At 36.8% G+C, this 26,006-nt stretch overlaps 1 protein-coding gene across 5 annotated transcripts in view; it reads left to right on the forward strand.

The window, feature by feature from the left end:
* The window catches only part of ARHGEF7 (Rho guanine nucleotide exchange factor 7), a 310,976-nt gene that overhangs the window by 208,891 nt on the left and 76,079 nt on the right, over nucleotides 1-26,006 (forward strand). For all 5 annotated transcript variants that reach the window (XM_078147326.1, XM_020965124.2, XM_020965122.2 and 2 more), the window contains one exon: nucleotides 16,419-16,541. In XM_078147326.1, coding sequence (XP_078003452.1) covers nucleotides 16,419-16,541 — 123 coding nt within the window. The remainder of the gene's footprint in view (nucleotides 1-16,418; nucleotides 16,542-26,006) is intronic.

Consider the following 26,006-nt stretch of genomic DNA (forward strand, 5'->3'; position numbering starts at 1 on the left):
TAAAGCTGATGGGCACATGGATCAACCTTATTATTCTTTAAGTGATTGTTTAATACCTGTTTCATACTTCTGAGTTTAACGTTTTGTTATAATGTTTGTTTAAAAATACCGACTTGGAGCAGGCAGCATGATGTAGTTGGAGAATAATATTGGATTTGGAGTTGAAATACCAAGGGTCAAATCCCAGCTTTGTTGCTCATTACCTGTCTGACTTTGGACAAATAACTTTGTGTCTTTGGAACTAAGCTTTTACTTCAGTGACTTTACAACATGTGAAAACTTCTCTAGATTTTTTAGAATGGCATTCTTCAAGAGAATGATTTATGATTTTTAACATATCTTTATGTACTCTGTGCTTAGCACAGTGTCTGGCACATAGTAGCACTTAATAAACACTTGTTGACTGATTAAAATCAGTTTCGTCATTGTAGATTCATCCATATGTGCAGCCCTGGAATATTGGAAGTAGTTGTTTGAGTACTCTGTGTGTGTGTGTGTGTGTGTGTGTGTGTGTGTGAGTTAAGCTTTCTAAATTCTCATAATTGCTTTTTACATTTTAGTACCCTCAAATATAAAATTCTGTTGTCAGCTTCAGAATAAAGTAAAATAGCAATCATCTTTATTATTTTTGATCATGCTAATTGCTTTGTACCATGTGGAGATAGATATTAAATTTTATTCTTTAGACACTAAAGGAGATAGCAATGAAATGCTCATTTCAATGGAGAATATAGTCATTGTTGCTGTAAGATAATAGGAAGAATAATAATGATTGATAGGGGAATCTAGTAAAGTTAAAAGAAATATCAATTTCCTGATTCTTTATATATAATCTGTTGTGTGTTAATTTTCCTATATCACTAGGGAAAATTATGATCATAAAAACACTTTACAGACAGAAGGAAGAAACTATTGGTAGGTCATTCCAGATGAGCTACGTAGTAATATATAGATACCTGATTAGTGTTTTGGTTGTTCAAGTGAATGATGGTTTGAGAGTTGAAGAACAAGTAGAAAAATTTATTAACCTTGGGTCTGGACCAAGATGCTTATGGTTAAAACAATCCAGAAAATTGAACTGCTTCTGGAAGAATACACACCTAAAACTTTGCAGTCAAAGTTTGAAACTTGTACAGAAAGATACCTAATAATGAAGTATGTTAAAAGTTGTAAAGGTATGAACAATTTCCTATTATACCCAAGGTATACAATGTCTTCAACTCTTTGTGTTACAATAGAAACAATGTTGAACTTGGAGTCAGAGTTCTTGTTCTCATCTTGGCTCTCTTAGTTAGTACCAGTGTAAGTCTGGGAAAATCATGTAACTTTTCTGAGCCTCATTTCCTTATCTATAAAATGGTAGTGTTGAACTTAGAACTTCAGTATTCCTTCTACCTTGATCTTATGACATTATCCAGAGTTTTATGGTCTTGTAGAAGTTTGAAACACATTAGAGATGGCGTAGTTAAATGTACCAAGAAATAGAGCAGGATCTGATTCTAAATATCTAATTGAATTGTGATTTGAGGGGAGATTCAGCTAATAATCTATATTTATGGTATTTTTTTTTCTGAGGAATACAGAGCCCTTTTTGCTTACCCTTTTTGTACCTCTTGTTTCCTTTTTAACGGGGAAGTAAGGATTTTGATTATTGTTTATTGCCTCATAGGAATGTGGTGATACAATATTAATCGTAGAACATTTTCTTGTCACCAAATGCTTGTAGAATAAGATACTGTATTAAAGAATGTGTTATTGGGGCATTTCTTTTTTATTTCTTTTATTATTGTTATTCTAAACTTGACATACACCATCAAACATGAATATTTCTATATACAAAGGACAGGAAAGAAGCTTTTATATGGAATCTGTGTTTTGTATGCCTTATAAAGTATACAATAATAAATTCAGTGTTATTTAAAGCTCTCCTTATCTGTCTCTCTGAACTTCTTTTCTCTTCTATGTATTTTTAAATGCTTCAGTGACACTTTATTTTTATATCACTCTCAGTAGGCCCACTCCCTTATTCTTGTAATTCTCCTCTAAAATAAAAATAAAAACAACCCTCCTTTTTAATAAATAAGCATAGTGAAACAAAAGACTGTCTCTCCTGTGCCATGCTGCTTCTCTTTGTTCTTTCCTAGGGTACAAAATATTTCATTACCTTAATATGAGTTTCATTGTTGTGTATGATAGAGACCTGGGCTTTGAAGCCAAAGGGATCTGAATTATAGTCTTGCCTCTGACACATGCTGACTTTGTCATCTTGGGCAATTCACTAGCCTCTCAGTTCTCTAGGCAATTCTCTAAGACTATAAATTGCAGAGAACGTGCTTACCTATGTTGGTAGAGTATTCCCTTCATTGAGGAATTACTTATTTCATTTGTATGAAACCACAGGTTCAGGTTCTTTGCCTGTATTCATGTGCCGTAATTTGATGAGCCACTCCTCCACTGATGACACTCAGTTTCTGATTCTTTGCTACAGCAAACAGTGCTGATCTAAATGTTTTTATACATATGGGTTTTTTCCCCTCTTATATTGATCTCTTTGGGGTATGTATTGAATAGCAGTATTGCTGGGTCAGGGTATGAATAATATGATGACTTTCTAGGTTTAATTATAAATTGGTTTCCAGAATGGCTAGACCAAAATTCACAGTTCATTTATTTTATTATTAATGATTTGGAGCATTTTTATATGGTTGTTGATAGCTTAGATTTCTTCATTTGAGAACTGCCTGTTCACATACTTGGATCACTAGAGTATAAATCTTGTTCTTATATATTTTCATCTATTCCATATATATATATATATATATATATATATATTATATATATATATATATATATATATATATATATATAATATATATATAATATATATATATATATATCCTGCTTATCAGACCTTTATCAGAGAAATTTGTTGTAGTGATTATTTTTTGCAGTTCATTGATTCACTGAGATTTTAATTTAATTGATTTTGGGCAAAAACTATTTAATTTCATAGTATCAGAATTGTCCATTTTATCTCTTCTATTCTTCTCTGCCTCATTTGGCCAAACAAGAGCTCTTCCCTTATCCATATTTGTGAAAAGTATCTCTTCCTGCTGTACTCTAATTTGTTTATGATATGCCTTATATTCAATTAGAGCTTATTGTGTTTGTGGTATGAGTTTGTCAAAACTGAATTTCTGTCAGACTGCTTTCCATTTTTTCTAGCAGTACAATTAGATGTGGGAGGTGAAGGAGAGAGAAGAGTCAAGGGTGACTCTGGAGTTGTAAACATGGGTGGCAGGACTGATGATGGTGTCCTCAGCTGAAATAGGGAGTGTTTCTAGTGCAGCAGATATTCCTTTGCAAGCTTTTCTAGTTCATGTATGGTTGGTCAAAAAGAGAGCTGTGTGTTTTGGTATCTGATTTAGGGGAGAAGGCAGTAGTGTCATTCTGTGTTGTTGTTATTGTTGTTTTTACTCTAGGATAAATATGCAGAACTGAGTCTACTTAGATTTAATTATTTTCCTTACCCCCTGCAATCTAGTTTTATAGAACTAGAACATGAAATATAATGGGGATAAATGCCTACTTCTCTCCAAAAAATACATTTTGAATGTAATGGGGAGAGGAAGGCATGGAGAAGATTCACAGCTAGAAAGCAGTTCATGTGGAAAAGAACAAGGAGTTTTAGGACACGGGTGGTGAGGAATTCTTTTTTACTGGAAATGTTTAAATAAATATTTGATGATTGCCTGAAATGTTAGAGATTACATAAATGATTTGGATGAGAGTGGAGTATTTTTTTCTATGATATATTCCAACCTTAAATCTTTATGATTCTGTTAATGCATATCACTTGAAATGATTTTAATTTAATTATGGAAAAGCTTTTTGTAGAAGGTAGGATTTCTGCTAGTGGTTGAAGGAAGCTAGGAGGGCCAGGAGACAGAGAAGAGAAGAGAAGAGAAGAGAAGAGAAGAGAAGAGAAGAGAAGAGAAGAGAGAGAATTCCAGGCATTGGGGACAAGACAGTGAAAAATGCCTTGAGTTGCATAATGGAGTGTCCTGTGTGAAGAATAGCAAAAGAGAGCATTGTTACTAGATAGCAGAGTATATGGGAGAATCACAGGATAAGGTGTAAGAAGACTGGAAAAGTAGCTAGGGGCCAGGTTTTGAAGGATTTTGAATGCCAAACAGAGGATTTTATTCCATCCTGGAGGTTATAGGGAGCTTTTGGACTTTATTGAGTAGAAAGGACATGGTCATACCTGTGCTTTAGGAAGATCAGTCTGGCCGCTGAGTGGAGAATGGATTGGAGTGGAAAGTGACTTGACGCAGGAAGACCAATGTGAGAGCTGTTGGAATAGTCCACATTTGGAGTAATGAGGCCTGTACCATAGTATAACAGTGTCACAGAAGAGAAGGAGAGGTGTCACAAGAGATATTATGAGGGTAAATTTGATAGAATGGGGCAATAGTATTGATATGGGATGGGGATGGGGGTAGGTGGAGTGGTGAGAAAGCCAGGATAACACCTAGGTTGAGAGCCTGGGTGACTGGAAGATTTCCTCAATAATAATAGAAGAGTAATAAAGAAGAAGGGAGGATTTTGGGAGAAATGTAATAAATTTCATTTTAGACATGTTAAGTTGGAAATTTCCAGTGGGCGTTTGGATATGCAAATCTAGAGGTTAGGGGAGAGATTAGGATGAGTGAATAGATCTAAGAATCATCAGCGTAAACAAGATAATTGAAACCATGATTTCTGATGGAATTGCCAAGCAAAATAATATAGAAAGATAAGAGAAGAGGGCCCAGGAGAGAGCCTTGGAGGGCACCTGCAAAGGAAACTGAGAAGGAATCATCCAGCATGTAGAAGGAGAACCAGGAAAAAGTTGTATCTTAAAAACCTAGTGATGAGGAAGGCTGATAAAATGTTACAGATAGCCATATGTTCTTAACTATTCTCATTGAGATGGGACAGGTTATAATTGTATAACAGTGATTAATACCTAGCATTTATATAATGTTTTAAAGTTTGCACAGCTGGCTGAGTAGCATAGTAGGCAGAGTACTGGGCCTTGAAAGGCTTGAGTTAAAATCTAGCTACAGATACTAGCTAATTATTTAACTAAGCAAATTATTTAACCTTTACTTCAGTTTCCTCAATTGTAAATTGAGGATAATAATAGTACCTGTCTCCCAAGGTTATTATATGGATCAAATGAGATAATATATTTGAAAAGCATCTAGCACAGTGCCTAGCACATAGTAGATTCTATATAAATGCTGTTGTTGTTGTTGTTGTTGTTGTTATTATTATTGTTATTATTATTACTAACTGGTAGTGAAATGATTCAAAATATTAATTCATTCAGTAATATCTATTGCATGCCTATTCTGTGGAGGGAAAAGTATAAGAAGACTGGAACAGTAGAAAGGGGTCAGGTTATAAGGAATTTTAAAAGCTAAAGAAGATATTGTATTTGAACCTTTGTAAACTTTAAAGTGCTATATAAATGCTAGTTGTTATTTTTATTGAGTTGGGGAGAGAGGTAACTAAGTGAAAAATGGATTGGAGGGGGCAGCGACTTGAGGAATCACCAGAATGCTGTTGCAATAGTTTAGGCATGAAGTGAGTGAGTGAGAAGTCAAAGATAACACTAAGATTAGGAGGTTGGGTAACTGGGTGGATGGTGATGGCCTACCAGGAAGAGGTAGGTTTGGGGGGAAAAGATAATGAGTTCTGTTTTGGATATGTCGAGTTTGAGATGCCCCGGGAAATCTGTTCAAGATGTCTTAAGTGGTAGTGATTTGGGCCTGTAGTTCAGAAGAGAAATTATGGCTGGACATATAGGTTTGGCATCATCCTCATAGAAATGATCATAGAGCACATAAGTTCTTACGAGATCACTGAGATCACCAAACCTGATGGTGGTACAGCAGAATTCAGCCAACTTGGCTTGAGGGCCGAATCAGAGTAGCATCCCTTTGTTTGAACCTGGGCAGTACAAAAGCTAAAAATGGTTTTTACATTTTAAAATACAATAAAAAAATTTTTTTAATGTAAAAAATAGTTCTTACCTTGCTCATCATATAAGAAGCTGTGAGCTGTAGTTTGCTGACCCTTGGTATAGAGCAAGAAAAAGAAAAAAAAAAGAAATGTACAGAAAAGAAAAGAAGTGATAGATCCTTAGGGAATACCCATGGTATTGTATTGATGGGTGGATAACATGTATAAAGAATTAGTAAAGAAGATTGTGATGGAGCAGTCAGAAAGATAAGAGAAGAACCCAGTAAGAGCAGTTAAGAGGCTGTTAACATGAATCTCATTGAGAAATGATTAAAAACCTGAACCAAGAGAAAAGGTTGGTGGGAGAGAGGTTGTAGAGGTAGAAATGGCAATATTTTGTAATTGATTGGATATGTGGAGTGAAGGAAAGTGGGACCTGGGAAACTAGAAAAATACTTCAGCAGAAAAAGGGAAGCTTCTAAAGGGTGGAAAGTTTAGGGGGAAAGAGTATGTTTAGTTTTCAACATGTTGCGTTTAAGATGTCCATATGTAGTGTGAAATGCTTAATAGGCAGTTGGTGTTGCAGGACTAATGTTTGGGAAGCTTTATAGATAAAGTCTTCTATATAGAGTCATCTATATAGAGATGATACTTAAAACCCATGGGAGCTGATGAGGTTACACAGAGAGACTAAGACAAAATTTTGGGGAATACCCACAGTTGAGAGCATGATGTGGATGATAAGCCAGTAAAAGAGATTGAGAAAGATAAGAGAATAGAAAAACCAGAAAGGAAAGTGTATCAAGAAGAAGGCAGTCTGTAGGGTCAAATGGAGTTCTAGAAGGATGAGGACTGAGAAAAGACCATCAACTTTGACAATTAAGAGATTTTTGGTAACTTTAGAAAGAGCATTTTCTGTTGAGTGGTGAGGTCAGATTATACAGAGTTGAAAGAGAGAACATGTTGATTATTTTTTCAAGGAGTTTGGCTGAGAGGAAGAGGTATAGGTCTAGTGAAGGTGTTTTTTAAGAATGTGGGAAAATTGGACATCTCCTTTGATCCTCAGTATAGCTTGTAAGTTTCTTAATATGAATATTATCATGTCTGTATCATAGATGAATAAACTAAGGTTCATAGAGGTTATATGACTGGCTTAAAGTCACATGACTAAGTGTCAGAGCTAGGTTTTAGATCTAAATTTTTAAATTCCAGATTCAGTGTTTTTTTTTTCTTTTTCTGATATACCAAACTTCCTCAAATTTGAAGGAGAAATTTTGGTATAGACTTTTAAAACAATGGCCAGTAGACTGATCTGTATTTAATTTGGGAGTAAGAAAAGATTATTATTTTTTTTTAAATAGAGGCAAAATACTTGGTACCCTATACTGAGGAGACTGTAGGGGCAGTTGCTAATTAGGGTAATGGTCAGAGATTAGGCCCTACACTCAGGATAGCTTGGAACACTTTGGGGACAAAAGACCTTCTAGGGCTTTTAAAAATAAATCATATATTATTATAACCAAATATTTTAGAGCAGATGGAGTTATTGGCACATTGACCTACTTGCTGTTCCTTACACAAGAAACATAGTCTTATGACTCCAGGTATTTTCACTGGCTTGTCCCAATGCCTAGAATTCTCTTCCTTTTAATCTCTGTCTCTAGGCCTCTCTCTTCAAGTCTTAGTTAAATTCCTACCTTTTACAAGCCTTTCCTGATCTCACTTAATGCTATTTCCTTCCCCTGTTGATTACTTCCAGTTTATCCTATTTCCTGTTTGGGTGTAGTAGTTTATGTGTTCTCCCTCCATGAGATGGTGAGCTTCTTGAGAGTGGGGAATTTTTTTTTGTTTTGTTTTGTTTTGTTTTCTTTGTATCTGTAATGCTTAACGCAGTGCCATAGTCCACTTAATAAATGCTAATTGACTGCCAGAATCATAAGATTATAGGATTTTGAGCTGGAAGGTGCCTTTGAAACAATTACTAGATGGCCTCTAAGGCCCCTCCTAGTTCTTAAGGAGTGATCATTTTGTTCAGCTTGCTTATTTTACAGCCCCGGTTACCTGAGACTTAGAGACTTGCCCCAGCTTACATAGCTAGTAGGTAGCAGAGCTTGAGAAGTCACTGCTGTCTATGAAATGCAGATAGATCATAAAGGTCCAAGTTGTTACATGAAGTAACTTGTTGAGTCATTTATTGATATTTATTCTTTTATGTTACTTCTTGTAAAAGGCATGCTGAGGGCCACAATATCCCTAAAATTTCAGTCAGCAATGAAAGTTTTAAATAGCCAAGGAGAAAAAAAACTCTCCACGGTAAAACCAAATGCTGGCAATCGCTAGGGTGTAGGTTCATAAAATTTAGAGTTTGAAAGAGCCCTGGATAGTCCAGCCCCTTTATTTTACTGTTAAGGAAAATGAGGCCCATTGAAGTTAATGAGTTATGAGTGGTACCTGGCTGTAGAGGTAGGAAATAATAGAGCTAGAATTTAACTGAGTTTCTCTGACTTTGAAAACAGTTCCTTTTCTTTTGTACCATTTTGCCTATGGTATGCAACACAGCTTAGTGTTAACAAGAATTATTTAGGGTTATCCACTTATGTTGTTAGTCATATCCTTTATTAATTACATTGTATATTCTGTGGTAGCAGATGATTTTTATCAAGGAAATCTTAATTACCTCTATTAAATCACTGGCATACTGTTGGACCTGAAAGTTTCCAGGATTTACTTTATTTTCACTCCTATAACTAGCGGAGTATGTGACACAATCATCTTCTAAGAGTTTGTTTGAATGGTGCATTTATTCTTTAAATAAGTGCTAAGTATGTTATAAAGAAAATTAAATAGACATGTTTCCTACTGTCTAGGAAGTTTATAATCAAAGGGGTAATACAGATACTTAATTTATAGATTTAAAGCATCATCAGCACAATGGGAAATCTATTTGCCACAGTGTTAAGTGAAGTAGTTTTCGTATTGGAAGGAATCACCACCACTCTGCAACTACTGTAGATAGAAAAGGGAACCTTGATTTGGTTGTGTGTCTGACCCAAGGAAAAATTGAGGATTAAAAAATTAATACTGTTTCTGTTTTGGGTATAGTCATTGTAGAGAGATGATGGTCCAGCAAGAACACTGATTTGTAGCATCAGAAGACTTGTGTTCAAATCCTGACTGTAGTAGTAATAATAGTAGTACAATAAAGTGAAGCACAATAAAACAAGGTGTGCCTGTATTTGATTTTTGTACTTGTATCCATAGTACCTGACATGTAATAAGTGCTTAATAAACACCTGTTGATTAAATTACTTATTGATCATCACTCATTACCTAATATAGAAGCATAATGATGTTATGGTCAATTTTATTCAGTTTAATATTTGCCTTAGACTCTGTAAGACTAAAAGTATCAGTGAAGATGCTGACCTGTATTGGGAGAGAAAGAGTTTCCTCCTCTGAGAGTTCCTTATAGCAGTTAAATCATGTCTAATTCGAGCTCCTGTCCATATCCATAATAATATGCTAGCCATAATTTCTAGTTGAATTTCCGTGTTGGTTATTTCATGTCCAGAAGTTTTTTCCCTGACAATAGAATGCAAGTCTCCACAAAGGCCATAAAAATATTAATTTGGAATTAGAATATGACAGCTATGCATATTGTCACACTTCTGTTGTCACTGATGTTGGGGAGGCTAAGGCTGTTGGATTGCTTGAGATCAACAGTTCTGAACTGCAGTAAGCCTAACACTGTTTAGGTGTCTCTACTATCTGACCACAGAATGGTGAGCCCACAGGAGTATATGGCCACTAGACTGGCTATGTTCTTGTTCAGTCATTTCAGTCCTGTCTGACTCTTCATGACTCTGTTTGGGATTTTCTTGGCCAAGATGCTGGAGTGGTTTGCCATTTCCTTCTCCAGCTCATTTTACAGATGAGGAAACTGAGGCAGACAGGATTAAGTAACTTGCTCAGGATCACACAGTAAGTGTCTGAGGCCAAATTTGAAGTCAGGAAGATGAATCTTCCTGATTCCAAGTCCACAACTGTAGTCACTGGACTGGGTAAGGAGGGACCAAATGACTGATATTGGAAAAATGGAGCTGGTTAAAGCTTCCATGCTGGTCAAGATAGGGAGAGAAGGAAGGAAGGAGAGGAGACAGGGAAGAAAAATTAAAGTATGCCAGTGACTATCTACTTAAAGCAAATAATAGATGTTGTGATATTTTATAGTGATTATAGAATGTTATGAGTTGTTGGTAAACTTAGGTTCTTTATTGGTCACTTTTGGGGAGATTCTACTCCAACATAAGCCTTTTGAGAGCAGAAGATTGTTGGATTCATTGCATCAAATGATAATCATCATAATGCAATATTAGAGGAAGAAGCTATCATACTGTTTTGGATATGTGCCTAGGATTATCCAGCTGCTTACTAGACATCTCCACCTGGATCCTATTTGTATCTCAAGATCAGCAAGTCTAAAACTTGGAGCATCATTAAATAGGATTTTGGAGCTGAAAGGCACCATGGAATTTATCAGGCCCATTTTTTACTAGTGCGGAAAATTAGGCCCACAGTGGTTACATGACAGCTGGTTAGTGGCAGAGTCCAAACTAGAATTTTGGTACCCAGACCTCTACTTCAATGCTCTTTACCCTCCATCGTGGTAATCCCATACTTCTGTCGAATCTCTTATTTCTGTAAATGGTACTGCCAATTTTCCAGTCACCCAGGCTTGAAACCTGAGTCACATATGACTTCTCTCTCACCCTATACATTCCAACATTTGTTATTTCCGGTCATCCTTACCTCTGGAATATTTAACACCTTTATTTCTCACTGTCACTTCTCTGGTTCAGGCTCTTTTTATCACTCATGTGAATGGGTGCAATATAGCACCCAAGAGGGCTCTCTGCCTTTAATTTTCCTTATCTCTAATTCAGCCTACATACCACTGACATAACCACAATATTCTTAGTAAAGTGTAAGCTTGAAATTAATTCTACTTTACTACTTCATTTTACCCCATGAAAAATAATAATAGTAATATTGATAATAATAAAGTAAAACTATCCAGCCTTTACTAGGTGATAGGCACTGTGCTAAACACTTCACAAATATTATTTCATTTTATCCTCATGACAACCTTAGGCAGTAGGTGCTATTATTACCCCCATTTTACAGAGGAAACTGAAGCCAACAGGGGTTAGGTGACTTGCTTAAGGTTACACAGCCAGAAAGTGTCTTAGGCTAGATTTAAAAGTGAGTAGTCCTGACTCCTGGCCCTAGGCTCTGTTCACTGCACCATATCTTGGTCTGTGTATTATGTACTTACTGAATTAAGTTGAATGCTTTGTAGGACATGGCTTGACTTGAGATATGGGATATGGAGTTTATTGCTCATACTAAATAACCTCCAAAAGTCAGGAACCACATCTCTTTTATCTTGGTTTTTGTACCCACTGTACATACTGCATTGTTTAATATACAAGGAGATAGCTGTGATTTAGTTTAAAAAAAAAAAAGAGCATTGAATTTGGAGTGAAGGCCTGAGTTCCAGTTCTGTCTCTGCTTCCTAGTAAGCCATTGGATTTTAAGTAATCTCTGAATTCTTCTTGTTCTCTATAAAATAGAGATAATGATAATTTTATTGCATTCCTTATGGTTTTGAGAGTCAGAGATAATGTATATAAAGCACTTTGCAAAGTGTAAGGTGATAATAAATGTCAGCTATTAATAACAATAGCATGTTTGTTGAATTTGAATTCTACTGAATATTTTTATCAAATTTGCAATTCTTTGTATGTTAAGGAGCCAGTTTGGAACAGGATGAATTTGCTTTTCTGTCCTACTGTTTCCTTTAGTGTAGTGGTTAGAAAATTAATGGAACATCCTTTCACTTTGGATAAACCACTTATTAGAAGGAATAATCAATTTTGCTCTATCACTGCCAACAGTAGCACTTACATATTCAGAGCTTTAGTTAGACTTTGGCAGATCTAATTACAGACTTGTATTTTCTATGGACGTAAAAATATTGAACAAAGAATTTTTGTTTGCTGATTTATAGTCCTAGTTGGCATATTGAAATCAGAAATCCTTTGCTTAATAGCAAAAATGAGTTGGTAAATAAGCTTGATGTTTTGCTGTGAAAGTAATCTTTGATTCATGATAACAGAGTTTGACTGAGAAATCTTGGTTTCTGTGTCTGTGATGGGAGGAAAGTTTTTTCTTTCCTCAGCTTAGAGATTTAGTAACAAGGGGCATAGTACGAAAATCAGGTGTCTTGGAAGAATGATTTTTCCAGGTTAAGTGTTCTTATCCCTTCAGTAGCTAAGACTTGTAACCCTTCCTCCTTGAGGAAGGCAGTAAATCAAGCAGTTTTAAAACCAATTTTAAAGGAAAACTTTTAAAAAAAAATTAAGTACCTTTGTGCTTTATCATACTGCAAATAATGAATTTAATATAACTTGTTCTTGATATGAGGTCATAATTTATGAACAACAGTGCTTTTATTATACTGTCTTTAGGAACTATCAAAGTCTGTGAGGCTCTTTGTTCTTTGTTTAGTGACCCCATACTTCTGTGCATTTTTAGCTGTCAGCTGTCATTTCAGTCAGTCAGCAAGCTTTTATGAAGTACTTACTTTGTATCAGTCAGTGTCCTAAGGCTTGGGGGTTACAAAGAAAGGCAAAAATAGATCCTGTTCTTAAGGAGCTGAGGTTCTAATGAGGAAGACCACATGTAAATAACTAGGTACATACAAGATATGTACTGTGTAAATAGAAGGCAGTTCCAGAGAGGAAAGCATTAGCAACTAGAGGGGAGAGAGGAGACTAGGAAAGACTTCTGTAAGAGACTGTGTTGAGCTGAGTCTTGAAGGAAGGCAGGGAGGTCAGGAAGGAGAGGTGAGAAGGGAAAGCATTTTAGGCATGGGGGGGAGCCAGTGTAAAGGCATGGATCCTGGAAATGGTGTGTCATGGTGAGGAATAACTCAAAGGCCATTGTTGCTGGATCATAGAGAACGTTGAGGGGAGGTAGTGGCTGAGAAGACTGGATAGGTTGTGAAAAATTTCAAACTCCAAACAGAAGAATTTATATTTGATCTTAGAGGTTCTAGGGAGCTACTGAAGTTAATTGAATAGGAGGATGGTAAGATCAGACCTGTACTTTGAGAAGATCAATCCGACAGCTGAGTGGAAGACGTATTACAGACTTGAGGCATGAAGACCAACCAGAAGATTATTATGGTAGTAATCTAGGTGTGAAGTGGTGAGGACTTGCATGTTTTGAAGGTAGAAATGACAAAACCTGGGTAATGGGCAACAAGACTGTTAAATGGCACCCTCTCCTGCACCCAGTGTTAGTACAGGCGTCCTCTAGAATTTCTTTCTGACTGGGAGTTCATTCCCCTTATAGTCCCTGGGCATTTTTCCCTGTAACTGCTACTGCTATAGCGCATAGCTGGTGTAGCTTCTGCTGTACCTTTCTCCCAATCAACACCAACCCCAGGATCTGCAGACTTCTTTTTCTGTCTTTCTAAGCTGCTCTGGGCTAGAAAAATGATTCACTCTTTTTGTTGCTTTTCTCATTCAGAGTTCAGTTTGATGCCCTTTGAAAGTTGTCAGAGAGGGGTGTGTTTGGGAGAGCTCAACGAAAATGCTGATTTTACTCCCCCATCTCAGATCTTTCCCCATCACTCTCACATTTGATGAAGAAGTAGTCTTTTCTTTGCCCAGGCCATCTCTACATATTCCTTTGTTCCTATTCTGTGTCATTTCCAGATTGCCCCCACTCTCTTATCTTCAGTCTCTCCCTTCTTCTTATAAATATGTTCATGTCTTCTCCATCCATTAAAAAGTCATTTGATCATACTATCTCTGCTAGTTATCCTATAGCTCTCCTTCTTCAAAACTTCTCTCTTCAAAACTTCACGGGGGAGAAGGGTCCTACCTGCCTAAGAACTAGAGTACAGACCAGGAGGGCAGATTGCAAATCCAGATTATACCATTTTGGAAGCACTGATAACTTATAGGCCTCTCACTGAGCTGTGAAAGCAGAAGAAGCTCATAAAAGACAGAAACTAAGGCCTGCCCTCCTCCATTTCCCTTATCCTCAGAGATGAGCAGAGCCTACACTAATATAAAATCGAAAGTCACAATATAGGCTAGAAAAATGAGTGAACTACAGAAAATGTACCTGGTCATAAAAAGTTGCTATTGTGACAGAGAAACTCAAGACACAAACTCAGAAAAAGACAGTGATGAAAACATCTAAATGTGCAAAATATCAAAGGAAAATGTAGATTGGATACAAGTTCAACAAAAATTTCTGATAGCATTCATAACTTTTTCTTCAGTTGGAAATTTGTCTAAAGAGAGATTGACTTCAACCTGAGTTAAATGGTCGATGGCTTTAGAATTGATTGATGATGATCTGTTGAGAACACTAAAGTGTTTAAGCCTATTTAGTCTTTGTCACTAATCAGTGTGGCTCCTTCAGCGCTGAGTAGTTGAGAGAAGGTGCTGTGCTGTATGAGCAAGGTAGAATTGCAGTAGCTCAAAAGGAATATGAGATGTGCAAATTTATTGAATCTACTCCAGACGTTCACATGGACTATTTGTGCCCAACCTGTGGTAGAGCATCCTGAGCTCATATTGCTCTGATCAGCCAAATCATTTGGACACACTATAACTTGACTTGTCATTTTGGTCTTCTTTGAGAACAAAGGACAACAGCAAGTCAACCAACCAGCCAGCCAGCCAGCCATATTACCAACAAAACCCAGAAGGAAGAGATAGAGAAATTCCATTTAAAATAACTGCGAACAGTATAAAATACTTGGGAGTCTACTTGCCAAGACACACACAGGAACTATATGAACACAATTACAAAATACTCAACAAATAAAGACATATCTAAATAATAGGAGAAATATTAATTGCTTAGGGGTGGGCCAATATAAAAATGATGATACTGCCTAAGTAAATTTAGTTATGTAGTACCATGCCAATTAAACTACCAAAGGACTAATTTAGAGAACTAGAAAAAACAAAACAAAATAAAATTCATATGGAAGAACAAAAGGTCAAGATTATCAGGGTAATCAATGAAAGAAAAAAGTGAATTGAGGAAGCCTAGCAGTACTGGACCTCAAACTATATTACCAAGTAGTAATCATCAAAACAGTTTAGTACTAGATAATAAATAAGAGTGATTGATCAATGGAATAGATTAGGTATACAACATAAGAAGTAAATTAGCATAGTAACCTGGTGTTTGATAAGCCTAAAGATCCCAGCTATTGGGGCAAAAAAACTCAGTAATGACAAAAACTATTGGGAACATTAGAAAGTAATTTGGCAGAAACTAGGCATAGAACAACATCTCACACTATACGCCAGGATAAGTTCAAGGTGCTTACATGATTTAGACCTGAAGGGTGATATTTTAAGTAAATTAGGGGAGCACAGAAGAAATTACTTATAGGATGTATAGACAGGGAGAGTTCATGACCAAACAATATGTAGAGAGGTCCACAGGAGGGTAAAATGCTTATCTACCTCTGGAGAGAGAACAGATGAAATCAGAGTTTAGATTGAAGCATATTTTCCCCTTTATTTTATTTTTCTTTGCAACCTCCCCTCCCCCACGGCATATTTGGAAATATGATTTGCATGACTTAATATATATAATAGGTATCATATTTCTTGCCTTCCTGATGGGTAGGGGAAGAAGTTGGCAGGAGGGAGAGATTTTGGAACTGAAAATAATTAAGTAACACCTATCAACTAAAAAAGAGTGATAGAGGAAGTAATGGCACAAGATGTCTGAGTGATGTGAGATAGGGAAAGCAGGAGATGTAAGAAGAGAAGAGAAGGAGGGAGTTTGACAGTGGCTTCAGTTTTTTGGCAAAGAATGAAGTGACATCTTTACTTGAGAAGTCTGGAGGAGGGAATATATGGGTGGCTTGAGGAGAGATGAAATTTGGAACAATCACTATGGGACAGTGAATTTCTGAGAAAAAACAGATAAATAGCTTTATAAATAAGTAGCTGTTTAATATCACATTCTAAAGTAAGGCATTGTGATAGTTATTTTGTTTAGTATTTAAAAGTTTTCTAGCTTCATAACTCCCCCCCTCCTCCTTCCCCGATGGTTGAGATTACTGGTTGTTTAACTACTGGATGAATAGGAAATTACTTATCACTCTGTTTAATCAATAGTTTTGTGAATATAATTATTGTTGTCTATTTAAGCAGTGATATGAATCAAATTTTGTCGTGCATCTTTTTTTAATTAATGATAAGTTAGATCAGATGAGAGCTTCTTGCCTAAATGTTAAAGCACCTTCACTTTTGATTTTGAAACTTATGATTATTTAATTTTATGTTGTTTATCTCTAGGTTGCCTGAAGCTCAACAGAGAGTTGGAGGCTGCTTTCTAAATCTGATGCCACAAATGAAAACTTTGTACCTTGCATACTGTGCCAATCACCCGTCAGCAGTAAATGTTCTCACAGAACACAGGTATGTAGTTTTTTGAGTTCAAGGCAATTAAAAACCCTTGGCTTTCTGGCCCTATCCCTTCTGCCCAAAAACCAAAATAGTAAGTGTTATGTTTGAACTTTGCTCCTTGAAATGGCACACTTGGATTTAAAGCTAGTAATAAGTTGTCTGGGAAGGTAGTTGAATTTGGTTAATTTAGGATTGGCAATGTGGTAGAGTGGGTAAAATTATCTTTAAAACTTTTTAAAAAGCTCATCCACACCACTTGAATTGTCTTTTACAAATCTGTCATTTTATGTAATATTCTCCAAAAATTTTTTTGTATATTCAATTTTAACTAATCAAATCTTATTTTTGTATTGACATAAATCATCTCTGAAATGATAATTTGTTTTCATTTCCCTGTGATTTCCTTTTTCTAGTCATTCTAGCACTCTCAGGTCACAGCTTCTCAAATAAATGCACTAGGAGGAATTTCTTATTCTTTAAAGGAATCTTCAAAAAACTGAAATAAAAACCGTTAACTGCCCAGAGTTATCATCATCCCTAAATGGCTTTATTTGTGAATTTGGATTTTTTTTAAACCAAGTTCAGGTCATTTCTCTATGTACGTAGTGGTTGTATATAGTGCCTCTCTTTAATACCATAGGTCTATAAGGTAGTATTTTATGTCTTTGCCTATATTAACACTATGGTGGGGTTTTATTGTAATTGTCTTTCATAAGGAAGCAAAGTGCTTAAATTATGCTCTGTGGTCTGAAATAGACACAGTTCTTTTGGTATCTTTTTCAAGACCTATGATAAAACAAACAATGCATTTTATAAGGACCTGTATTATAGAACACTATGCTAGGTATCTAGAAGTTACAAAGTTTGAATAATGCATAATCCCTGCCCTGAAGGAGATTGTAGTAAGTATGTGGATATGACACCAAAACAAAGTGCTTTTGAGATGTCTGAGGGGAAAAGCTGTTTTTATATTGCAAAATGGGGGTAGAGGCAATATTTCATTAAAGAATAATCTGTCCTTAAAAATAGCTACAACTAATCCCTTTCTATTATCCTTATCCTTAAGTAACTAGAATAATTTCTGCCCACATCATCTGAAAGAGTCCTTTTCCTCAGCCTTCAGGACCCATAACTATCAGAGAGTCCTTCCTACTCATCATGTCTGACTCTCTTTACCAAGCTTCTAAATGTGAACAAGTGGAAATATTCAACTCAAGAGCAACTGTCTCCCTAGAGCCTTTCACTTAGTACCATAGCCTTTTAAAGAGCTGACCCAGGATTAGGAAGTCTCTCCACCCTTGAATGTAGTAGACTTGTGTCACTGGATCATTGAGTGAATGAATGAAAAAGTATTTACCAAGCATTTACTGTGTGCCATACGCTGTACTGAATGTTGAGGATACAAATAGAAGAAGATAGTCCCTACTCTCAAGGAGCTCACAATCCAGTTGGGGCAGATAATACTTGTAGGAGAGTCAAGCTGTAGGGCAGATGGAAAGGCCTGAAGGCCCAAAAGGTTCAGTTACAAGGCCAGGAGTCCTTGTGATGTTTAGTGGTATCTGCTCCAGTGGAGAAGCAGCCCAGTGTCATTGGGAAGGGGTAAGTGGATCAAAGAGTTAGAGTATAGAGGTGACTCTGGATTCCCTCTGACAGGGTTGAGAATGGTAATTCACTGTCTAGCCAGGACAGGAAAAGGGAAAGAAAGAATGGCTGGGGAAGATTAGTATTGGCTTTTAGTTAAGGGTATTGGAATAAATGAGCCTCTATGGGATATGAAGCAGCTTGCCAGTAGTGCCTTGTTCCAGCTGTGGCCCATAGCGGGATGTTAAAGGAGGGGAGAGTGGAAAATGGAACAGGGGAAAATATGTACCAAGCACCCCCAGTCATAATTTGGAAGGCAGTTTTCTCTTAGAAACAATGCTATATGGTGGTTAGGTTCGATAATATTATCAGTACTGTGGTTCAGCTAAATTTTGGGTAAATTGGCTTTTATGTGCTCTCCTGGAACCCATAACCCCCATGAATAATGTTATTTGTATGAGAAAATGCATTATTTTGTCTTTCAGCTCCATTAGAGTTTGAGGAGATTGAGGTGCTAGAGAGACATTCATTTGCTGGAAAAAAGCAATTGGACATGTAGTGCAGGAACTCAGGAGAGACTGGGATTACATATATAGATTTGGGAGACATCTGCATAGAGATGACAATCAAAGTCATGGATAGATGAGATCAACAAGGGCAATCATATAAGGAAGAGAAGGAAAATATTAGGGGTATTTGGGATATACCTTTGGAATAGACCACTTATGTCAATAACAATGTCATTTTTTTCCTATGGAAACTGTTATAAATAACATCATCACCAGCAGCAATAATAGTAACAATAATATCTTACATTTGCATAACACAGTTTATAAAATGCTTTCATGTATTATTTTGATGCTTCGAAAAATCTGTGATTTCATTGCTGTGGACACACTGCCTGTGAAAGTTGTAGTTCATCTGAGATCTTGGCAGATGGTTAATAAGTTGTTGTTTTAAGCATGTTTTATTGATAGCTTTTGTCATTTCTTGTACAATAATATTCTATTACGCTCATATAAATATTCCATTACACTCATTTCCCAAATGGATACCCACTTAATTTCCAGTTCTTTATTTCCACAAAGAATGCTGGTATCAGTATTTTGGTTTTGTGAGTTGTTGTGGGCAAAACATTGATTATTTAGTGGCCAATCTTTTGGTGTTGTACCTTTTTGAATTAGGCTAGGTTACTTCTTGGAAAACTAGTCCATCGTCAGACTTGTACTCAAAGCCTTTGGAGTGTGGTAGGAGCTACCAGAGCCTTGGGAGAGCTTTGGAGAATCCAGTCACATCCCCATCACATATCACAAGGCATTTCAGGAGGATTTTAACAAAGACTTTCTATATTTTAATATCAATACAATAAGTTCCTGTAATTTCTAGGTGGAAATTCTTTGATTGTGGCAGTTTGCAACCTATATATAGCTTATGATCTTAGAGACTCTTTGACCACAAGCTCAGAGAAGTTGTGACTTCCCCATATTGACACAACCTATAAATGTCGAGGTTCTCCTAGGCTATGCTGTTCTGATTGGTGAGTCAGGGAGCAGAGACTCAGGTAGCCCACCATGTTGTGCCAACCTCAGGCTCCCAGCCATCCACTCAGATGATGATTTTTTAGTGCCATCGATCTTGCTTTCGCAAGTGTCTATCTTGTCTCACAGACTGTAATCGAATAAGTGCTTCTTCTGGAAGGGTATGCCAAATTACTGACTCCACTCACCATTCCTGTGACTTCCCAGGCCAAAACAACTTCCTGGGTCACCGCTTTCCTGTATGTGTTGTTTCTCTTATTAGAATGTAAGCTCCTCAAGCACCAAGACTGTCTCGCTCTTTTATTGTATCCTCATTGCTTAGCATAGTGTTTGGTATATACATGCATCACTGCATGCATGTTATTCATTCAGAAGTGGAATTTGAATACAAGTCTTCCTAACCTTAGGTCTAATCCTCTTTCCACTTTGGCATGTGGCCTCTTTCCCCACATCTTATCTAATTGTAAATGATGTTTGATTTCTAGAGTACTATTTGTAATATATAGTACACCAGAATTATTTCTTAGCTGCATCATACATGTAGCTTGTATGGTGAGCCACTCTTGCTCCTTGTTTGAATTTTTGCAACTGATAAGAGATGGGAACCTGGGCTGACAGGAAATAGTGTCTGAAAGCCACAGAGAGCAGTGCATGGGGTATGCTGGTACCCTCAGTGGTTTCTGGGCATCATTTTCTGTGGACAAACTAGCATTTCATATGCATCCCAACCATAGTGAAATGTATCTAGCTAGAGACTGTGCTGAGCTGAGCTATCTACAAGGATCACCTTGTCTGTTCCAGACCCATGCAAAGAAATGAAGTACTTTTATAAATTTTTAGGAGCTCCCTTGGGTGGGGGGAGTGTAAAGATAAGCAGGGTCTTAGAGTTGTATCTCACAGCCTCTAAATGACATAAAATAGAATTTTACATACTCTTCTTATAACCTTACTATCATTTTTTATCAATAATTCTATGGCAAAGTACATTCTTAGCTCCAAACTTATAACTTTAAGATGAACTTTCAGAACATGATCCAGTGTGCACTGACTGCACATTACTGTTTGACTTTATAGGGTTACTTGGGAGCAAGAACTTGATTTTTACCCCACCTATAATTTCAGATATCATGAGGCTTTCACCTACTTAGATTCTAGTTCATTGTTTTGAAAATTTTACTGAGTTATGATAGATGGAGGGCTGAAATGAGAATTTAGGGATTTTAATCTTTGGCTCTCACTTCATTTTCTGACTTGGGGCAAATTACTCAACACTCTCTCTCTGTTAGTAAGTTTTATGGCCTTTCCTTGGAAAGATACTGTGTTGATTAATTAATTGATGACTATGAATTGAAACCTTTGAGGTTTTTTTTTTCCCTGATGAAGGCCTGCTGTGAAACATCAGGGAATTTTTATTGTTAGTATTTATTACATCGCTCCAAAGCAACTTATGATCTCATTTCTCAACAATCTTGTCTCTGTCATATGTTGGACAGGATGTTGTCATTTCTTGCCATTCACACTGAGTCTCAAAGCTTTTTGTCTTATTTCCTGGTGCTTTGAGTGGTCTTTTAAGTGAATGTTGATGACCTTAGTATGCTTTCCAGTAAGAAAGCTTTCTCGTATCTGCTTGTTGACTTACTGTTAGGATTTGATAGTGTTATTCCATTGAGTTTATTATTGACTTGATTTGCTGAATTTGGTGGCAATGTATGTTAATTCTTTCTACTATAGATTATGCATTTATGAAATGACTTATATTATCTCCAAATGGAAGAGGGGAAAACATTTACTTCTAGGGGGTGAAAATTTCTAGCATTGTGTGTTTTGATGATACTACAATATGTTTTCACACAGATGCAAAACAGATATTTGTAAAGCACAGATTAGATCATGACATTCCCTTTACCAAGAAACTTCTGTGACTCCTTGTTTCCTTTTATTTAGTCAATCAGCTTACATTTATTAAGCATCTTTTATGTGCTAGACATTGTGATAAGCTCTGAGATACAAAGAAAGGAAACTATTCTGTCCCTGCTCTCAAGGAGTTCACAGTCTAAGGAGGAGACAAAATACAAGCAATTTGTATATATACAAAAAATACACATACAGATAAATTGAGGCTAATCTCAGAAGGAAGGCACTAAGACTGAGAAAGACTAGAGAAGACTTCTTGCAGAAGATGGGATTTTAGCAGAGACGTGAAGGAAGCTACGAAAACTAGGAGTCAGAAATGAGGAGGGAGAAGATTCTGACTGTAGGGGCTGGACAGAGGTGCAGCAATTGAAAATGCTTGAAGTCAAGAGGTGAAATGTCTTGTTTGTAGAACAGCCAAGAGCCTAGTGTCAACTGAATTGCAGAGTACCTAAAGGGGAGTAAGGTGTAAGAAAATCGGAAAGGTAGGAAAGGGCCAGGTGTTGACGGGCTTTGAAAGCCAAATAGAGAATTTTCTATTTAATCCTGAAGGTAAACAGAAAGCCAGTGGAGTTTATTGAATTACTGGGTGAGTGCGAGGCGATATGGTCAGAGCTACATTTTAGGAAAATCAGTTTGACAGTGGAGGGGGCAGAGAGACATCAGATGGGAAGACTGGCTCTCATGTTGTTGTGGTGGTCCAGGCATGAGGTAATGAGGACCTGCACCAGGGTGGTGGCAGTGTCAAAGGAGAGGAGGGGATGTGTACAAAAGATACTACCAAGGTAGAAGTGATGAGACTTGGCCACTGTTGGGATATGGAAGGATGAGAGAGTTTGGAGATGACACTAAAGTTGTAAGTGGGGAGGCAGTGCCAGAGAAATTAGGTGGAGGAGAAGGTTTTGGGGACAAGATAGAATTCAATTTTAGATGTGTTAAATTTAAGGTGTCTAGGGGACATCCAGTTCAAGATGTCTATAAGGCAGTTAGAAATTTGAAATTGGAGATTGGGAGAGAGGTTAGGTCTGAATAAGTAGATCTGAGAATCATCTGCATAGAGATGGTAATGATAATTGAATGTGGAATTTTATATCACTGAGCAAAGTGGTATAAAGGGAAAAAAGAGCTCAGGACAGAGCCTTGACGGATGCCCATTATTTTTAGGGGGCATGGTGTGGATGAAGCTCTAGCAAAAGAAACAGAAGGAATGACCCAACAGCCAGGAGGAAAAGTAAGAAAATTTAGAGAGAAGAACATGTCAAGAGGGAGAGGGTGATAGTGTCAGAGGCTGTAGAGACGTCAAGAAGGATAAGGACTGAGAAAAGACTTAGGAAGTGGTTTGTAAGAGCCAGTGGGGTGGGTGGGAGAGTGAATCGATTAGGGAAGTATAACTGGTTTGCCTTGCCACAGTAAGGGTTTAATTGAGATTATATAATGTAAATTTGTAGTGAACTCCGTCAGCTAAGTTTGGTGATTTTCTGCAGCTTCATTCATTGGCATGTAAGTGTGAAAGCAGCCAGTAGTGGGAGTAATCAAAGGCTAGGGTTTTGGCAGAGCAGAGAACTTTGATAGCATAAAGGGATAAGGGATTTGAGAGAAGAGGATAGTGTACAATTGAACTGGTTTATTCGGGCTCCAGATGGGAAGAACTGAGAGGTAGAGATGTTGGAGGTCAAGGTGAGAATGAAGAACAGGGTCCTTTAGTCTAAAATACAAATTCCTCAGGCTGGTATTTAAATCATCCCCATGCCCGGCATTGGATGTAGGAGCTCAATAAATGCTTACTAATTGATTCTACAATATGGGTCCCACCTATCTTCCCAGGTTTATTTAAAACATTCTACCTTCCAGGAAAACTTGCTTACTACCTATTGCTGAAACTAGGTGGTGCAGTGGATAGAGCAGTGGGCCAGGAGGCAGGAAGACCTGAATTCAAATCCAGTGTCAGATACTCTGTGTGACCTTTATCTCTATTTGCCTCAGTTTTCTGTTCTGTGAAATGGGAATAATAATAGTGACTACCTTTAAGAGTTGTTGTCAGGCTCCAATGAGATAATATTTGTAAAGAAGTTAGCACATTGCTTGGTGCAGACTAAGCACTATGTAAATGTTGTTATCGTTATTTTACTTATGATTATTCCATTTCCTATTGTTTTACCTTTGAACATGTTGTCCCACAAGCCTAAGAGGAATTTTCCCCATCACTTCTTAAAATTCTTAATACTTTCTCCCTCCTCATATTATTTTTTTACTTACTTGGTTCCATTCATGTATTCCACTTTCTCAATCCTCCTGCCCCTAGAAAAATATGTAAGTTACTTGAGGGCTGAGACAATTTAAAATTTTTGTCTTTGCATTTCCTGTCTCCTATACTCTTCTGAGAGGCTAACGTAGTGACTTGCCACTTGGTTGGTGCTTAAAAATGTTGTGGAGTTAATTGATTTGGTTCCCATAGATATCTTGGAGTTGCTTGTGGCTTTTCTCTGATAATGATTTGGTTGTATTGCAAATCTTTGAATGCTACCAAACCATCTGAGGCAGCATAATTATAAGGCCTCTAAATTATTGATTTACATTTCATAGAAAGAGTTTCAACCTGGGGAAGCTGGCAGCAACATACTTTATCCAAAATAAAAGATTTAATTCCTGGTTTTGAGACTTTTGTTTGTTGTTGTATAAATAATAAAAATCCTTCAATAACTAATTCCAGGTGCATTTGAAACAGTAATTTAATATTGTTTGATTCCAATACACAGATTTAACATTATTGCTTAGAGGTTTGTACTATATTCACCTTTGTCAATTTGACATTTGTGTAACTTTGATCGTTTTCATGGCATGTTAGACTGTAAAAATTGGTATAATATAATATATAATACAGTATAAGTAGTTATATTGACAGCTGTGAAATATAGGTTTAATTTCATAATGTAAGAAATTTGTGCAGGATAAGTTTCTATAGACTGTATGCAGTGGTTTAGCTGCTATCAATTAATAGTTCATTAAGGATTTATTTAACACTTAGTATGTCTAGCATTATGCTAATATGGGTGATTTAAAAATATGTGGAATAATCTTTGCCCACAAGCTTATAGCAAGGGGTGACATGAAATTAGAGAATAGCAATGGAAAGGGAACTGGCTTTTGTCATTGAAAGACCTGGATTGTTATCCTGTCCCTCTAACTTTGTCCAAATGAAACAAGGTTGTGATCTTCTTGAGGCTGAAAGACTTTGTCTTTATTCTGTTTGTTTTACCATAGTTTCTTGATCATGGTAGGTCTTAATAAATGTTTAAGGGGAAAGAGACTTAAAGGTCACCTACCAGGGCTTTAAACAGAAAGCAAGGATTTTAAGGGTGACTATGGCTGTTCATTGCATCTATGGTGGTGAAATATAATCCATTAATCCTATTTTTAAAAATATCCTTTGAATGTATGAGTTGAGAGTATTTTTGGTCCAGGCCAGGCAGACTGGGGGTCCATCTAGACCTATCTCTAGGGCAAGGAGAAGATGGAGATAACTCAGTGGAAATCTTGTTGTAGAGGCCATGGGATCTGCCTTGATTTAAGGCCAAAGGACTACAGAGAGATAATGTGGTTGTGTGGGAAGATCCCTGGACTTGAAGTCAGAGAAAAAGGAATCAAACCTGAGCCCTGCTACTTACTTACTTGATAAACCACTTCCCCTTTCTGAGCCTCAGTTTCCTTATCTATAACATAAGGAGGTTGGACTAGATCACGGGGCTCTGAGATCCTTTCCAGCTCGTAATTCCTGATTCTCTAAACCTTCTGTAACACCATCTCTGCTCATTTCCCTTTTCCTCCCTCTGTTGGAGCTCAGGAGCATTGTTTCTTCATTCTTCATATGACTTGTTTCTCAAGACCTTCACCACCTTGATAGTTCTCTTTATACATATTCTGTTTTATCCACTAGCATGTAAGCTACTTGAGGGCAAGAACTGTTTCATTTTTCAATACCTAGCACAGTGCCCAGCACACGGTGGACCCTTAATGAATACTGGTTCAATTAAATTATTAATGTCCTCCTAAAATATGTTGCTGGGAACTGGATGTACTAATCTAAACATGACCTGAAAAGTGTAGAGTTTAGTAAGGTAATCACTTCCTAAGTTTTGGATACTGTATTCTATTAAAATGGCTTCAAGGTTGCACTGGAATATTTTGACTGCCTTGTCACACAAAGGAATCACCTTGTATACAGTCCATTAAATTCCTAGTCTTTTTCATGTGGCCTGTTTCTATGTTCATATATTTCAGAGATATTCTTTCAAGTTCTCTAAATATGTATTAAACACACCATAAGAAGCTCTTAGGGAATTTACAGAAGGGAGGGAGGGAAGAAGAGGGAGAGAGAAAGATGTATATGTGTATGTATGTTTGTATGTATATACATAGATGCATATTCTGCCACCTTGTATTAAACTAT

This window comes from Phascolarctos cinereus, unplaced genomic scaffold (genome assembly GCF_003287225.1).
Source record: "Phascolarctos cinereus isolate Bilbo 61053 unplaced genomic scaffold, phaCin_HiC Scaffold_7;HRSCAF=346, whole genome shotgun sequence".
NCBI classification, from domain to species: domain Eukaryota; kingdom Metazoa; phylum Chordata; class Mammalia; order Diprotodontia; family Phascolarctidae; genus Phascolarctos; species Phascolarctos cinereus.